This window comes from Polyodon spathula, chromosome 60 (genome assembly GCF_017654505.1).
Source record: "Polyodon spathula isolate WHYD16114869_AA chromosome 60, ASM1765450v1, whole genome shotgun sequence".
Lineage (NCBI taxonomy): Eukaryota > Metazoa > Chordata > Actinopteri > Acipenseriformes > Polyodontidae > Polyodon > Polyodon spathula.
In genome coordinates, this window is record NC_054593.1 from 244,544 (window position 1) to 262,593 (window position 18,050).

The following is an 18,050-nucleotide window of genomic DNA, read 5'->3' on the forward strand; positions in this document are numbered from 1 at the left end:
GTTTCACAGACTCCGATTAGCACTACTCCATGACAAGCCTATGTAATTTAATATTAGGTGGTACACAATTTGTGCTAATCAGGGTCTGTGATCCTCTGTCAAATAAGATTTCAATTAAAACCTTCATGCTTGGATTTGCCAAACACAGGCACAGTAATGCATTTTAATTCAGAACTCCTGCGGGGATGTTTTTGTTCACATGCTGTGTGTCTTAACTGCCCAAATGAACTCAAATGAAATAAGCAGAAAGATATTTCTTGAATTATTTTTTTTCTGTAAAATAATTGCTTTGCACAACAATAAGAAAAAAAAAAAAACAAAGTGTTCCATCTCAAAATATAAAAAATCTAAACACTTGGGTGTCCATTTATCAAAACAAAAACTGGAATGACTTCTGTTTACATAAACACGTTTATACAGAACAGCTTCTCAGCTCAATGAAAGAGCAAATTAAACTGGAGTCTACAGTTTCTAGACCTCATGGGTCTAGAAACTTAATTCACAAAAACAATGCAGTGACAGCACCACATTCTAACAAGTAAAGGCTCTAATTAGAACCTTCTTTGTCACTGTGTCAGAACCTTTTAGTGCTTCTAAGAACCTTTTTTTTACAGGGATTTTATATTCTTTATTGCAGACTTTTCTTGTCAGTAAGCTATGAAACATGTATTAAAAATTGGGTTTGCAAAACAATATTATTAGGGGTTCTGATTCTCTCCCCCCCTCCCCCCAATTCTGAATTTGGTAAATAATTTCACCCCAAATGAGCCCTTTACAATATTTTATGAGACTGATTGAGAGATTCCCAAAGAAAGTATGCAATGAAGAAGAAACAACAGCTTTACAGTCAACTCTCAATTTTCCGTGGGCAGATTTTCAGATTTGTGGTCTTTCTGTGGCAACAGAAAAAATGATTACAAATGCTTTGGCAGTTATTTATAAATCACCCAGTGCTGCTGTGAATGCAAATATTGCTGCGCGAGTAAAAATAAACAACCAAACAAAATAACCTTCAGACGCAACCTTAGAATTTAAACAGCTTTCACTTGAATCTGGAATTGTGAACAGACGGTTTGGGATTTTAAAAAAGAACAAGGAGGCGTTGATTTCCTAAGTGAGTAGTTCGTCTTTGAGTGAAAGCAATAAATGAAATGGTTCAATCAGAAGAGTTGAAGAGAGTTGAAGAGTGTCTGGACTAAGTTTTTTTTTTGTTTTTGTTTTGATGCGCTGGGGATGGGGGTGATTTCAATGCTTCCTCACGCTCCTTTAAAGGAACCGAAACCCTAATATGCCAGTGGATTGTTTTAATAATGATGAACAATGAGGCATCCAGATTGCTACACAAATATTAGAAAAAAGGAAAGCCAGTCGCTGAGACAAACAAGCACAACTGGATACTTTAAGAAACTATAAAGTAAGTTTATAGTTTCAAACTTGGATGAGTTTTATTATGATTTGTATTATCCGTTTGATCACTCCCCCCGCCATTTCCCTGGATAATCAAGAATGTAAAACAAAATGTTCCTGTCCTCTTAAAAGGAATCAAAAACCATGAAGTGTTTTAAAACAGCATGATATTGACCAGGAAGAGCGCTAGAATAAAATGCTTTGTTTATCTGAATACAGTAGTTTCACTTCCATAGAGACTCATTCTCTTTTTTTTATGGATCGTGTAGGTCAGGGGTTCTCAATCCTGGTCTTGGAGCTTCCTCTGCCTGTCCTGCTGGTTTTTGTTCCTTAATTTCTTAATTCAATCCTCAACTGAAGTAATAATTTGCTTAATTTGACTTCTTAAACTGTTCAGCTTAAAAAATTTCATTTCAAGTTCCTTATACAATGCTATACTTAACTTGAGATCTCCATCTGTTTAAAATAATTTAAGGACTCAGATTAGGCAAATTATTAGTTAAGGGTTCAATTAACTAAATGAGAGCTCAGTTGGAACAAAAACTAGCAGGAGTGGTTCCCCAGGACCAGGATTGAGAACCACTGGTGTAGGCAATAACCAGACAGCTTTTAAACTTCAGTCTATAGAAACTTCTCTATAGAGCCTCACTGACTGACTGAAGCTAACTTCTGAATTCAACGTTGACAGTTGGGCTAGGGCAGAGGCTCAAATCTCACAGATCTCAATACATCATGTAGGCTGTCAAAATCTTCCATCTCCTTTTTCATTTCCTCTATTCGTTCCTTTGGTACTTTTCGTCCAGTTTTTCTGTTAGGGATAAAAAAAAAAAAAAAAAAGTTACTTTATTTTAAAGCAACAAGGGCCCATCCATTCAAGTTTTTATTTAGTGTGTGTTCCATGTTCCCATGTGTTACTACAGCTGTTTAAGTAAGATGGGTGTATTGTTTTTATTATCTTATTGTTGAAATCCTGCCACTTTGTTACACTATTACATTGCAGCCCACTGTGCACTGTCCATGTTGTAGACTGCAATTTAATCGCATAAAAAGTGGTCAGGATGTCAAAAAATATATAAAAACAATATCCACACCTTAAACAGTTGTAGCAACATATAACAACTGATTCAAATTCAGCGTCGTTCTGAGACACGGGCGAGGGGAGGAGCCAACAGCACAGCAGAACAACACAGTTAAACGAGGCAGTCTTCCCAGCGACAGCGAGTGGAAGCGACAGCGAGTGGGAGAAGTACAGGCGTGGAAAAGAGCAGAGCAGTTTAGAAGCAGTAAGAAGAAACTGCATCTTTAATTGCTTTAATCAGAAAACACAGGACATTGGGGAAACACAGCAGCTCAAAGTCAAACAGCCGCGTGTGTTTTTCTGATAACAAGCTGAAACTCGGAGCAGCTGATTCAAATTCAGCGCCGATCTGAGACACGGGCGAGGGGAGGATCCAACAGCACAGCAGAACAACGCAGATAAACGAGGCAGTCTTCCCACCGACAGCATGTGGAAGCGACAGTGAGTGGGAGAAGTACAGGCGTGGTAAAATGGAGAGCAGCTTAGAAGCAGGTTGACAGCTGCAGAAGAAACTAAACTTAAAAAAAAAACCCTCAACATGGTCTTCAAGCCAGTAATCTGTGACACCTGCTTGATGTGGGAAATCCGAGCAAACCCAGCTTAACTAAACCAAGTGTGCGTAAAGTGACGCGCGATCCAGGACTTGCATGAACTAGTAAGTATGCTAGAAATGGAGCTGGAAGAAGTGAGACAGCAACAGGATCTTGAGGAACTGGCGCACCCACAATTCATGGAAGTCTGCATTAGAAATGCGTGTAGTAAAGGAGAAGCCATACTAATGGGGGATTTCAACTTCGGAAAACCCGGTGGGTAGCACTAAGGATGAAATAGAAATGGTGGAAATGACAAATGACTGCTTCCTAACACAATTTGTCAAGGCGCCGACTAGAGGGGAGGCATGCCTTGATTTAGTCTTTTCAAATAACGAAGACAGAATAACTAAAACAGAGGTCAGAGAACCACTGGCAAACTCAGACCACAACATGGTCTCATTTGAAGTGTTTTTTAAAACCCAAAAGTAAAGACTAAAGCTAAGGTTTACAATTTTAGAAAAGCAAACTATGAAGGTATGAAATAGAGACTAACAGAAGTAGATTGGAGTAAAATAGAGAAAACACCCACAGAAAAAGGAGGACAATTAAGAACATAAGAACATAAGAAAGCTTACAAATGAGAGGAGGCCATTCGGCCCATCTTGCTCGTTTTTTTTGTTAGTAAGTTATTGATCCCAGAATCTCATCAAGCAGCTTCTTGAAGGATCCCAGGGTGTCAGCTTCAACAACATTACTGGGGAGTTGATTCCAGACCCTCACAATTCTCTGTGTAAAAAAATGCCTCCTATTTTCTGTTCTGAATGCCCCTTTGTCTAAACTCCATTTGTGACCCTTGGTTCTTGTTTCTTTTTTCAGGCTGAAAAAGTCCCTTGGGTCGACACTGTCAATACCTTTTAGAATTTTGAATGCTTGAATTAAGTCGCCATGTAGTCTTCTTTGTTCAAGACTGAACAGATTCAATTCTTTTAGCCTGTCTGCATATAACTTGCCTTTTAAGCCCAGAACAATTCTGGTCGCTCTTCTTTGCACTCTTTCTAGAGCAGCAATATCTTTTTTATAGCGAGGTGACCAGAACTGCACACAATATTCAAGATGAGGTCTTACTAATGCATTGTACAGTTTTAACATTACTTCCCTTGATTTAAATTCAACACTTTTCACAATGTATCCGAGCATCTTGTTAGCCTTTTTTATAGCTTCCCCACATTGCCTAGATGAAGACATTTCTGAGTCAACAAAAACTCCTAGGTCTTTTTCATAGATTCCTTCTCCAACTTCAGTATCTCCCATATGATATTTATAATGTACATTTTTATTTCCTGCGTGCAGTACCTTACACTTTTCTCTATTAAATGTCATTTGCCATGTGTCTGCCCAGTTCTGAATCTTGTCTAGATCATTTTGAATGACCTTTGCTGCTACAACAGTGTTTGCCACTCCTCCTACTTTTGTGTCGTCTGCAAATTTAACAAGCTTGCTTATTGTACCAGAATCTAAATCATTAATGTAGATTAGGAATAGCAGAGGACCTAATACTGATCCCTGTGGTACACCACTGGTTATCACACGCCATTCTGAGGTTTTTCCTCTAATCAGTACTTTCTGTTTTCTACATGTTAACCACTCCCTAATCCATGTACATGTGTTTCCTTGAATCCCAACTGCATTCAGTTTGAGAATTAATCTTTTGTGCGGGACTTTGTCAAAAGCTTTCTGGAAATCTAAATAAACCATGTCATATGCTTTGCAATTATCCATTATCGATGTTGCATCCTCAAAAAAATCAAGCAAGTTAGTTAGACACAATCTCCCTTTCCTAAAACCGTGTTGACTGTCTCCCAGGACCCTGTTACCATATCGGTAATTTTACATTTTGGATCTTATTATAGTCAGGCTTACTGGTCTGTAGTTACCTGGTTCAGTTTTGTTTCCCTTTTTGTGGATCGGTATTACGTTTGCAATTTTCCAGTCTGTCGATACCACCCCTGTGTCAAGAGACTGCTGCATGATCTTGGTTAGCGGTTTGTAAATTACTTCTTTCATTTCTTTGAGTACTACTGGGAGGATCTCATCCAGCCCAGGGGATTTGTTTATTTTAAGAGCTCCTAGTCTCTTTAACACTTCTGCCTCAGTTATGCTAAAGTTATTTAAAACTGGATAGGAACTGCATGACATGTGGGGACTTTCCAAAATGTTTTTCCAATATTACAACAGCAAGAGAACATTCAAAGAGGAGATTAAATGTTTAAGAGATACAAATGGCAAAATCGTAGATGAAGAAAAAAATAGCAAATATATTAAATGATTACTTTTCACAGGTTTTTACAAAGGAAGATACTGACAACATGCCCCACATGTCATCCAGTTCCTATCCAGTTTTAAATAACTATATTAGTGAGGCAGAAGTGTTAGTGGGACTAGGAAAATTACCTATATGGTAACAGGTTCTTGGGAGACAGTCAACATGGTTTTAGGAAAGGGAGATCGTATCTAATTAACTTGCTTGATTTTTTTGAGGATGCAACATCGGTAATGGATAATTGCAAAGCATATGACATGGTTTATTTAGCTTTCCAGAAAGCTTTTGACAAAGTCCTGCACAAAAGATTAATTCTCAAACTGAACGCTGTTGGGATTCAAGGAAACGCAAGTACATGGATTAGGGAGTGGTTAACATGTAGAAAACAGAAAGTACTGATTAGAGGAAAAACCTCAGAATGGAGTGAGGTAACCAGCGGTGTACCACAGGGATCAGTATTAGGTCCTCTGCTATTCCTAATCTACATTAATGATTTAGATTCTGGTATAGTAAGCAAACTTGTTAAATTTGCAGATGGCACAAAAACAGGAGGAGTGGCAAACACTGTTGCAGCATCAAAGGTAATTCAAAATGATCTAGACAAGATTCAAAACTGGGCAGACACATGGCAAATGACATTTAATAGAGAAAAGTGTAAGGTACTGCACGCAGGAAATAAAAATGTACATTATAAATATCATATGGGAGATACTGAAATTGGAGAAGGAATCTATGAAAAAGACCTAGGAGTTTTTGTTGACTCATAAGAACATAAGAACATAAGAACATAAGAAAGTTTACAAACGAGAGGAGGCCATTCGGCCCATCTTGCTCGTTTGGTTGTTAGTAGCTTATTGATCCCAAAATCTCATCAAGCAGCTTCTTGAAGGATCCCAGGGTGTCAGCTTCAACAACATTACTGGGGAGTTGATTCCAGACCCTCACAATTCTCTGTGTAAAAAAGTGTCTCCTATTTTCTGTTCTGAATGCCCCTTTTTCTAAACTCCATTTGTGACCCCTGAACCTTGTTTCTTTTTTCAGGCTGAAAAAGTCCCTTGGGTCGACACTGTCAATACCTTTTAGAATTTTGAATGCTTGAATTAGGTCGCCACGTAGTCTTCTTTGTTCAAGACTGAACAGATTCAATTCTTTTAGCCTGTCTGCATGACTCAGAAATGTCTTCATCTAGACAATGTGGGGAAGCTATAAAAAAGGCTAACAAGATGCTCAGATATATTGTGAAAAGTGTTGAATTTAAATCAAGGGAAGTAATGTTAAAACTGTACAATGCACTAGTAAGACCTCATCTTGAATATTGTGTGCAGTTCTGGTCACCTCGCTATAAAAAAGATATTGCTGCTCTAGAAAGAGTGCAAAGAAGAGCGACCAGAATTATTCCGGGCTTAAAAGGCATGTCATATGCAGACAGGCTAAAAGAATTGAATCTGTTCAGTCTTCAACAAAGAAGACTACGTGGCGACCTAATTCAAGCATTCAAAATTCTAAAAGGTATTGACAGTGTCGACCCAAGAGACTTTTTCAGCCTGAAAAAAGAAACAAGAACCAAGGGTCACAAATGGAGATTAGACAAAGGGGCATTCAGAACAGAAAATAGGAGGCATTTTTTTACACAGAGAATTGTGAGGGAAAATTACCTATATGGTAACAGGGTCCTGGGAAACAGTCAACATGGTTTTAGGAAAGGGAGATCGTGTCTAACTAACTTGCTTGATTTTTTTGAGGATGCAACATCGATAATGGATAATTGCAAAGCATATGACATGGTTTATTTAGATTTCCAGAAAGCTTTTGACAAAGTCCCGCACAAAAGATTAATTCTCAAACTGAACGCAGTTGGGATTCAAGGAAACACATGTACATGGATTAGGGAGTGGTTAACATGTAGAAAACAGAAAGTACTGATTAGAGGAAAAACCTCAGAATGGAGTGAGGTAACCAGTGGTGTACCACAGGGATCAGTATTAGATCCTCTGCTATTCTTAATCTACATTAATGATTTAGATTCTGGTATATTAAGCAAACTTGTTAAATTTGCAGATGACACAAAAACAGGAGGAGTGGCAAACTCTGTTGCAGCATCAAAGGTCATTCAAAATGATCTAGACAAGATTCAGAAACTGGGCAGACACATGGCAAATGACATTTAATAGAGAAAAGTGTAAGGTACTGCACGCAGGAAATAAAAATGTACATTATAAATATCATATGGGAGATATTGAAATTGGAGAAGTAATCTATGAAAAAGACCTAGGAGTTTTTGTTGACTCAGAAATGTCTTCATCTAGACAGCGTGGGGAAGCTATAAAAAAGGCTAACAAGATGCTCGGATACATTGTGAAAAGTGTTGAATTTAAATCAAGGGAAGTAATGTTAAAACTGTACAATGCACTAGTAAGACCTCATCTTGAATATTGTGTGCAGTTCTGGTCACCTCGCTATAAAAAAGATATTGCTGCTCTAGAAAGAGTGCAAAGAAGAGCGACCAGAATTATTCCGGGCTTAAAAGGCATGTCATATGCAGACAGGCTAAAAGAATTGAATCTGTTCAGTCTTCAACAAATAAGACTACGTGGCGACCTAATTCAAGCATTCAAAATTCTAAAAGGTATTGACAGTGTCGACCCAAGGGACTTTTTCAGCCTGAAAAAAGAAACAAGCACCAGGGGTCACAAATGGAGATTAGTCAAAGGGGCATTCAGAACAGAAAATAGGAGACACTTTTTTACACAGAGAATTGTGAGGGTCTGGAATCAACTCCCCAGTAATTTTGCTGAAGCTGACACCCTGGGATCCTTCAAGAAGCTGCTTGATGAGATTCTGGGATCAATAAGCTACTAACAACCAAACGAGCAAGATGGGCCGAATGGCTTCCTCTCGTTTGTAAACTTTCTTATGTTCTTATGGTTAGGAATGCACACCCCCGATTCTAACCAGCTATTTCCAGGCTATAGGTGAAGTGCCTTAGCTGGATGCACCACGTGGGTTCCCTTCATCAGTGCATTTAAAACTGTAAATGTACATGAGCATTGGGATGGAGAGTCGATCGATGAAGACTCCGTCGACACCATCAGCACCAGGATCCATTCCAACTCATGGAATTGAATATCTCAAATCATAGAAATAATGAATGTGACAATTTGTCTTTTTTTTTTTCTCTGAAAGCACAGGGAAGCTGCTGTGTGCACCGCTGTGTGTGCCGCTGTGCGAGAAACAGAAACTAAAACGAACTATGAGAATTGTATTTTTTTCTCCTAGCATGTGAATGAGAGAATCTATGTATGAACCTTTTAGTATGGAAGTAAATACAACTTCCAGAGTTCATTTCGGCTACCGAGTCTCGTAATAATTTCTCACTTCAGTCACATGACATGGGGCCACTTTGACTATCGAAGTAATGCTAGTGTTAATGGTGCAGCAACTTTCATTTTTCTTAAATGCAGTCAGCATCTGGAAGCAAAACTAAATCAGTTGTTATCATTTGCAATATTTATAACTAAAATAAAACTTTTTTTTATATATTTTGTTCAGTTGAGGTTTTTTTTATTATTATTTTTAAGAATCGGAATTGAAATCAGACTCTCAAACTTCTGGAACCGTCCATCCATACCTGTACAGCTCGTCAACATTGTAGTTTCGTGGTTCTCTAACCCTGATATGATATTTGTAACGGAGACCCTGGAAAAAAAAAAAAAACAGTGGACAGCAAGATCAGTTTTACATTTGGAATCTTATTAAGTTGTGTGGTAGGTTCTGCTAGTGAGTATGTAAATAATAGCTGGAGATGAGCTTCTTCGAGGAACTCAGGTACGTATTTTATTTTATTTTTATACAGCACTGTTAATTTACAACAAAACAAAAACAAACTAAATAAAGCCTAGCTCCACTGGAAGCCTACCTTTGACTTCCTCAGCCCTTGCTATGCTAGGGTGGCTAATCCCTTTCCCTGGATTTAAATAACAAAGTAATTTCTCCTTCACTGCTACTGCTTGCACTCTCCTCTCCACGCTCTGTGCCAGCCACGCCCCCGAGCATGTGAAAATGACCCTTATATATTGGCTACCAAACGTGTTAATTTACTAATTCTTCCCTATTAAGGATCTGTCCCTGGAGCCAGCACTCTGCGCATTATCAGTAACTACACCACAGTTGTTATAGGTATATAGCGTTTCCTGCTAGTGGCTTTGAGTTAAAAACAACTTATATAGTTATATAAATGATTAGGAAACAATTTAGTGGTGTCAGCCAATCAGCTTCCAGCTTTAGCAGGATGCATTAATAGACAATCGATGCCCACTGGAACTTCTCAGCACCAGTCATGAATACAACTGAATCAATCCGCATTTATACCGGCTGAATTACATCGCTGTTTACAGCTAAACTGCATAATGACAAACTACCTGAACTCTATGTAATCCTTCATTGTTCTGGGCCCCGTCCCTGGGCTATTTATTTGTGTTGTATGTTGTATGTTAATGTTGGTGTATAGTCATTGGTACACGGGATATAAATGGGTCTGTGTAACACGAGTGTTTAAAATGTATATTTGTATTAAGGCACGAGGATTGCACAGCACTTCACCTGCAGGTAAAATGTAATAATATGTGAGCACAGGGAATTGAACTTTATTAATTCAAGTGCAATTGTACCGAGACTCCAGTTGACTGATTGATTAGCAATCGAGTCTCGGTACAGCTGCATAAAAGCAACATGTTTTCACCCACTTGGGGTTGTGTGTTCGGTGAGTGGAGAACGGGTGTGGAGAGAATTAAAAACACAAGTAAAAGTAAATACGTGATTTCACTCTCCGTGTTTGTCTGTTCGTCCGCTGTGTTAGTGTCTGTTTCGTTTAGTCTTAATTCAATTTGTTTGTCTATTTATGCCTGCACTCTATATTACTATAGCTAGAATACAGAATGATATGCAATAGTGTGTTTTATGTAAGAGTATTAATTTTGTCAGAGTTTGTCATTACAATGTATTGTGGGAGAGTGCTTTGGAGTAAGTATGATGTGCTTTCAGTTTGCCAGTATGAAATCAATTATATGAAGTACTGCTCTAATGCATAATTTCAGTTCAGTCTACCCCTGAAACTTCATCCATCCATTATCATAACTGCTTAATCCTTTAGACGGTCGCAGTAGCCTAACCTGACAGGCACAGGGCGCAAGGCAGGACTACACCAGGAGTCGCCAGTCCATCACAGGGAACCACACACACACGGTAATTGAAAGTGACAATCAACCTGAACATCATGTCTTTGGACTGTGGGAGGAAATCGGAGTACCTGGAGAAAATCCACAATGTGAACACGGGGAGAACATGCAAACTCCACACAGGACCTGGAGCTGTGAGGCAGCAGCGCTAATCATGACGCCACTGTGCTGCCACATGTTACATATTTAAAATAAGGTAAAAAAAAAATTATAAATAATTTAAAGCACTTACGGTTTTGGATATAAAGAATGATTTAAAAGCAGTTCTTTATCATAATAAAATACGCAGATGCATAAATTGCCACCTTCACACACCCCCAATAATGACTACCCAATGATTACCGTATACTCTGTGAGACAGGGTTCTTACTGTGCTGGATCAGGCAGGCAATCAGATGCAGAACATATGGAGGCAGAAAGAGACGCAGCTGTTTTTTAGTCCTGTGCAAATAGTACTTTAGATAACCTTGTATAAGTAATCTTCCTTACCATTTCAAAGTAGGGTTTCATTTCCCAAAGGTGGATGTTGGTGTTGACAATGATAACTGGATGTATTTTCTGTCTCATAGCTTCCTTAGCTAAAAATGTAGAAAAAGTTGGAAGACAGCAGTTGAATATTTGCCATTGAATACAACATCAAAATACAACTTCAAAATGACCTGGGGCTATATTTATCAACTGTGTGTATGCATGGCATTGCAACAGAAAATATGTGATTGATCAACATACAACTTTGCGTGGGAATGTTCGCAGGCTCACGCATACAACCTGTTCCTAGTGTCAGAATGATGGTACTGCAAGAAAAACTGCTCTAAACCTTATCATTCAGGACAAGATACACGTCACTGCATAATGAAAACAATTGCGTGTTGATCTGATATTTGATATTGATATTTTATATAATTAGACAAATATTATAATGATTATCCATGCAGCGATATCCTAGAGACCCCATTGTAGATTTTCTGTGCAACAAAATCATGTTATCATATAGAATATTTCATTAGAATTTTTTTTATCCATTTGTTTTTTCACTATTTCTCATCATGTCCCTTCATTAAAACCTCTCTACTTGCAGTTTGTACTTGCCTTGTACAGCATACTATGTGATTGATCCTGACAATCCACCATTTCTCGCACTGTGGATCCACAGCGAGGCCACCAGACCTGTAGCGCCGTTGGACAACACAGATCCACAGGCACCCTATCGGCCACAGGGGTCGCGGATGTGTGGTGAGCCGTGGATTCCCCTGCCGACCTAAACCCTCCCTATCCGGGCAGCGCCCGGTCAATTGTGCACTACCCCCTAGGAACTCCCGGTCATGGTCTGCTGTGACATAGCCTGCACTCGAACCTGCGATCCCCAGACTATAGGGCACATGCTGCACTCCACGTGGAGCACTTTTATTGGATGTGCCACACAAGAGCCCCCAAAATAAAACATTTTTGTTAGTCTTTTCTGTTATCCATCCATTCATTATCATAACTAGTGATGGCTTTCTGCATGAGGTATTAATGATGTTATTAATTGTAAGTTTTACATTGTATATGTGTGTCTTTTATAGTTAAGTTCTTTTTAATCATTGTTTCATACGTGTGAATGTGTTTTTATAGTCGTTTTAATTTGCTTACTAATTCAGTTGCTTTAATATGCTTTTATATTAAGAATCTATACAGTATTGTGTAAGTTTTGAGTTCTTTCATTTCCCATTGGCAAAACCAGCTGCGTGCAGTTTTGCATAGCATAACACAACTGAAAGTCACAGATGGGTGTCTGAGCTAAATGGCAAAAGGAAGAGATTAGCAGTTAGTGTGAAATGGGGGAGGGGAACTGAAAGACAAGCTGGATGTGCAGTGCTAGATACAACATGGTACGCAGCCCCCCTTTTCCCCTGCAGAGGGAATGTGCAATGATAGAGTGGAAACTTCTATCATTGGACAGAAAACAAATGGGAGTGGAGTCAACAGTTGTTTAGAAAGGTATAAATGCCCAAAATGATAAAGTTTTGTGAGTCTTTTCATCTCTTTCGAATTGACTCCATTGATATCTGTGCTTTCTGATACAAACGTATGTACTGAGGCCTTGTCCAAAGTCTGTTTAAATCTTGTGCTTATATGATTGTATTGGAGGTATACCTTTCTTGTATATAAAGTGTTTTTAAATCAAAAGCCATTTGTCAGCTTAATCTTTTTCACTACTGCTTATTCCTTTGGAGGGTTGTGGTGAGCTGGAGTCTAACCCAGCAGACACAGGGTGCACGGCTTGACTACGACCTGGACAGTCCATCACAGGGCACCACACTCACAGAAGTGCAACTTAGAGTGACCAATCAACCTGAACAGCATGTCTGGACTGTGGGAGGAAACTGGAGTATCTGGAGAAAACCCACGTGAACATGGGGAGAACATGCAAACCCCTAGGCTAGAATTGAACCTAGGACCCTGGCGCTGTGAGGCAGCAGTGTTTACCACCACGCCACCATACTGCACCCATTTCTTTTATGCATTGCTAAAACCGTAGTTAGATGTGCAGTCTATTAACATTTTCATTGAATTTGCTGCATGTTTTTTGCCTCAACTTAAACCAGCACGTTTTTAAAAACTTCTCTGCCGATACCACATTGCTATTCTGTGTATTGTTGCCACTGTGATGGCGAACCAAATAGTTTGTATTCTACCTCTACTTAGATACAATCACCTCTAGGCATCTGTAAATCTTTTCATCTATCTTTTCACTGTGTGTTTAGTTTTTTTGTAGTATGTAGCAGAAACATGGCCACATTACCCAGAGTGTTCCCCCCCCCCCCTCCCTTTCTGCTTTTACTAAATGTTTGCCGATTTTTTTTATCCAAATCTCAGATGTATGGTGACATTGACTGGTTGAATTGACACAGCATGACCCATATTTGTTATTGATATTTCAGATCCAAGATGAATAATCCAGTATAACATGGCGATTGCATATGCATTATATGGCAACTTTGATTTGTGAAACACTTACTAGAAGTTACCAGAAAACCGTCATATCTCAGGAACTATTAGGAGTACACTGCTCCGATTTCAGATTTTCCATGATACCACTTTTACGGTTTGCCAATTCTGTCCAAATCTGAACACCAACCTGCAGCTAATTATCAGTCATAAGACTCAACAAAGTCTGCACACTTTGTTTAGGGTCATCAGAAAGAAATTTACTGTACCATTCAATGACCTTTTTCTCTAACACAGAAAGTACTGATATCCTTCTCCACTACTGCTAATACAGCTGTGTCAGATCTTACAATGTGTGAAACATTTAGATTTAAGTGTGCATATGAACACTGTAACCTCTGTGTGTAAGAACACTTTGAGTAATGCGTCTCCCACACCATTGATAAAATAGGTCCCTGGACACACAGGCAGCAGTGGACACACCTCGTATCTTATTCCATGCATGAGCTTCATCAAGTTTACTTTCATCAAAGTACACGTTATCTCCTTTTATGAAATAATCAAAAGCTCTGAAGATGTTCTTCTTCTTCGCTTCTTCATATTTACACTCTTCGTATTTTCTTAGTATTTCCCTAAAAATGGAAATAATGTTAAATTGAATAACACACTTACTAAACATCATTGTGTAATATTTACCAATAAAGTCAACAAACACAACTCGTTAAGGCTTTGAAAAAATTGTTGTCCCAGGCCATACCCTCATGTGCTGTATACATGAATAGTTACTAATAATTCGGTACAATGAGACAAGCATCAACACAGCAAACACATAACATCTCAAGAGGTCGGAAAAACGTTACAGCCAGAACAATTTCACATAATATTTTCTAGATTTTATCAAAACATTTTGTTGTTTTAGTAAAATGCTGTAATGACCTTTTAAAATGTTTTTATATAATGTTATGTGATAACATTATAAAATGTTTCTCAGCCTCTACATTTTCATATCATAAAAGATTACAAAAAAACATTTTCATCGTGTTTGCCAAAATGTTTTAAAAACGTTTTTATGAAATCATTCTGTTTGCTGGAAAGGCACCATGACCTGTGTACTTAAAAGCATAATTTTGGTTGTACTAAAGGTTACTAAAAAAAAAGTTTTGGGGTGTTAGATACTTCTATATGCATCTGTGTGGCGTATAACGTACACATCAATAAAATAATCAGAAACACATTCAATACATACAAATGCAACATCATTTATACAATTATTTCTTGAGTATTCAGTTCAGCGTAATGATTAAACTCATCGTAGCTACCTTTTTAACATTCTACACTGAAACCAATGGGGGTTGTCAGCACGTAGACTATACTAAGAATTGATCATTTACTGACTTATTGTTATTATTATTTATTAGACAATAGCCTAGTTTCATGTTAAGCTAAGCTTCCAAAATCCAGCATTGGTTTTTCAAATGTAACAATGGTTGTTAGAGGGGGGGGTAAACTTTCAAAAAGCAGGGTTCTATTAATTGGAATAACTACCCCCCCCCCCCCCCCCCCCCCCCGCCCGCACACACACACACACACACACACACACACACACACACACACACACACACACACACACACACACTTTCCAGTATTCAGGCACAATTGTTCATTGTGCATATGGCGCATCGTTTATTTTATTTTTTCAACCATAACTCAAACCCCAAACCTAATCCCAACCTTAATTTGAACACAAACGCAGGGAACTTCAAAAAGGGTTTCTCCGCACCAGATAAATTAAGCACAAACTAGTTTGTTTTCCTGAGCAGCCTACCTGTAGAGGCGCTGGACAGGAGACTAGCTGAATCGGTGGTCTCGCCTGCAACACACTACAACTACCGCAGCATCAGTCAATACACTATACTTACTCTGCTAGCTGTTTTTTCCCTGATCCTGAAGGGCCTCTCAAGATGTAAAGATGCGGTCTATTGCGATGTCTTCCCAGACCATCACCCATCGCTTCTCCGTACTGTGATCTTGGGTACTGAACTGAACCGCCTGGCACTGCAATCACTCTGCTCTCTTAACTTTCGTTTTCCTTTCTTGTACTTGAAGACCGTTAATTATTTTACCCACACCAGGCAGTCAATAACCAGGGCGCCAATGGGGGCTGGGTCACCGCCCCACCCCAAGCTCTGAGCATTTAAAAAAAAACAAATCAAACAAATCTACGAGTTATTTACGAGGTTTGCAACCACTCCCCCCTCCCCCAAGCCTCGAAGCCCGTCCCCCGTCCCCCGTCCCCCGTCCCCCCCATGAGGTTTAACTTCCTATGTTTATGGAAAACGAATAATGTATGCAACTGCGCTTTTTTGTTTTGTTTTGCGTGACCCTCGAGCTATACCGTAGTTAACAGTTATGCCAGGAGCGAGCAACGTCAGTCATTCAGTGCAGTGTAATGCGCCTCAGCCGAGCTAAAACTGCACTGCTGTTCAAAGAAAATATATCATTATTCTATCTGCCTGACTTTAAAAATAAAGAGAGAGAGAGAGAGAGAGAGAGACTTTGACTTTTAAGATCCTTTATTTAAATATTCCAAATAAAATTCATTAAAATTCAAATAAAGGTAAAACACAACAAAAGTTAAGATTCCTACTGCCTCAGCAGAATTAAAAAAATCCTAAAATACATCATGTTCTCCTTAAAAACAGATTTTAAACAAAATAAAAGGATCATTAAAAAATCAATATTAAACAGTGTTTTTTCCTTGTTGAAAACAGATTAAAGCCAAAATAAAAACACTAAAAAAAATTAAATTAAAATTAGAACAAAAACTGGAGCTCCCCCTCCTCACTCACAGCACACAAGGCGTCTCCCACACACCACCTCTCCTGAAAGTCCTCCAGGTTACTGACCAGTTTAAAATACTCAAACTCTACTCTGATCTGGCTGACCACGAGCACCCTGAACTGAACCACTAAACTGGTCAGTCCAGAACCAGAGAGTTGATTTTTCCTTGTCTTTAAAATAGCCAATTTTGCCTGTCCAATTAAAAAATTAATAAGAACACACCTGTTTTTCATTTTAAAACTGTATAGAACCCCAAAAATAAAAAGCTCCTTACTAAAAACAACCCCTAAATTATTCAGGATTCCCTGCAGTAAATTAAAAAGTGGCCGCAGCCTCTCACACTCACTGTAGGCATGAAAGAGAGTTTCCTCTGCTGAGCAAAAAGCGCACTGCTCAGTAATATTGGGGTCCACTCTATGGAGAAACCTGCCTGTGGACACAATGCAGTGTAGAACCTTCCACTGCAGGTCTCCCACTCGCTTGGCGAGGGGCGGCTTTTACAGCACCCTCCAGACCGGCCTGTACCCCTCCTCTACAGATAAGTAAGCTCTCCACTTGGAGTCTACCAGACCCCTTAGCCTACTATACTCTGTGGCTTTAACACACAATTTGTATATATGTTTGCTATTCATTGTGTGAAAGACAATTTCCTCCACATTCTGCAATTTAAGCAAAGTCCCTCCATTCTCTCCACCCCCCTTCTCCTGCCTCACCTACTGCTGGTGACACAATCATCCCTGGAAATAAAGAAAGCTGTCTCTGCTCTGTGCCTTTGGACAGCTCCTCCCTCAGGACTGCCTTGAGCCGCGGGGAGAGGCAGCCCCTCAACTCACCCATTAGACTTTCTGCAAGCCTCTCTGAGTGCCAGCCTAGCTGTGCAGTTAGCTGGGAGGCAGTTAGCCAGCACGAGAGCTCAAGGTTTAACAGGTGGACCATCCTGGTTACACCTGCTTTTAAAAAACTGGCACAGAGCGTCATTGACTGGAGAAACTTAACTGGAAAGAGTGGATTAAAAAATAGGGGCTCCTCAAACAGGTCCTGCCCTGTCAAGGACTCCTGTCAAGGTCTCCAGCCTCTTCCAATGAGCCTCCTCCTCAGTGTACAGGAGTCTGTGAACCGCCTGCAGTCTGAAGGCTGCCACCCTGCTGAAAATGCTGACTAGCCCCTGCCCCCCCTCATCACTAGGGAGGTAGAGGACTGCCGACTCTCTGGATCTCCTTCACCAGGCCCTGGGGTGGGTCCAGGCATGCCAGCTTGTGCCACATGCGAGAGGCCACCAGATTATTAATAACAAGCTCCCGGCCCTTGAAGGACAGCTGGGCCAGCAGTCCCTTCCACCTCTGCAGCCGCCCCCTCACCCTGTCCAACAAACCCTCCCTGTTCTTTTTCACATAGTTCTCTGTTCCGAGGTGCACCCCCAGCACTTTAATGCCTGTTCTGTTCCATTCCAGCCCCTCAGGCAGGACAGGAGGAGTGCCCTCATCCCAGCTGCCTGACAGGAAGGTGTCACATTTTGCCCAGTTTACTCTGGCAGAAGATGCTCTCTGGAACTCATTTAGAGTCTGCTGCAATGCTTGGACATCTGCATCTCCACTCACAAACACAGTCACATCGTCTGCATAGGCAGACACCTTCACTGTGGCAGAGGAGGGTGTGGAGGGCGAGGAGGGCACTGTCCATCCAGCTAACCTGACCCTCAGCAGGTG

The 18,050-nt window shown here is 39.8% G+C and overlaps 1 protein-coding gene across 1 annotated transcript; it reads right to left on the reverse strand.

Annotated features, from left to right (window-relative positions):
- Positions 1 to 1,918: 1,918 nt before the first annotated feature.
- LOC121307906 (NEDD4-binding protein 2-like 1) lies at positions 1,919 to 15,750 on the reverse strand. Its single transcript, XM_041240229.1, has 5 exons — positions 15,423 to 15,750; positions 13,987 to 14,135; positions 11,062 to 11,150; positions 8,967 to 9,034; positions 1,919 to 2,215 (listed from the first exon to the last, which is right to left on the reverse strand). The coding sequence occupies exons 1-5, from the start codon at positions 15,509 to 15,511 to the stop codon at positions 2,101 to 2,103; spliced, it is 510 nt and encodes a 169-aa protein (XP_041096163.1). The 5' UTR covers positions 15,512 to 15,750; the 3' UTR covers positions 1,919 to 2,100.
- Between the last annotated feature and the right edge of the window lie 2,300 nt (positions 15,751 to 18,050).

Coding starts and splice junctions, on each gene's coding strand:
- LOC121307906 (XM_041240229.1), bottom strand. CDS start 15,511: ATGGGTGATGGTCTGGGAAGACATCGCAATAGACCGCATCTTTACATC. Junction 9,035..11,061: donor TGAAACCCTACTTTGAAATG/GTAAGGAAGATT, acceptor TTTTTTTTCCAG/GGTCTCCGTTACAAATATCA. Junction 2,216..8,966: donor AATGTTGACGAGCTGTACAG/GTATGGATGGAC, acceptor TATCCCTAACAG/AAAAACTGGACGAAAAGTAC.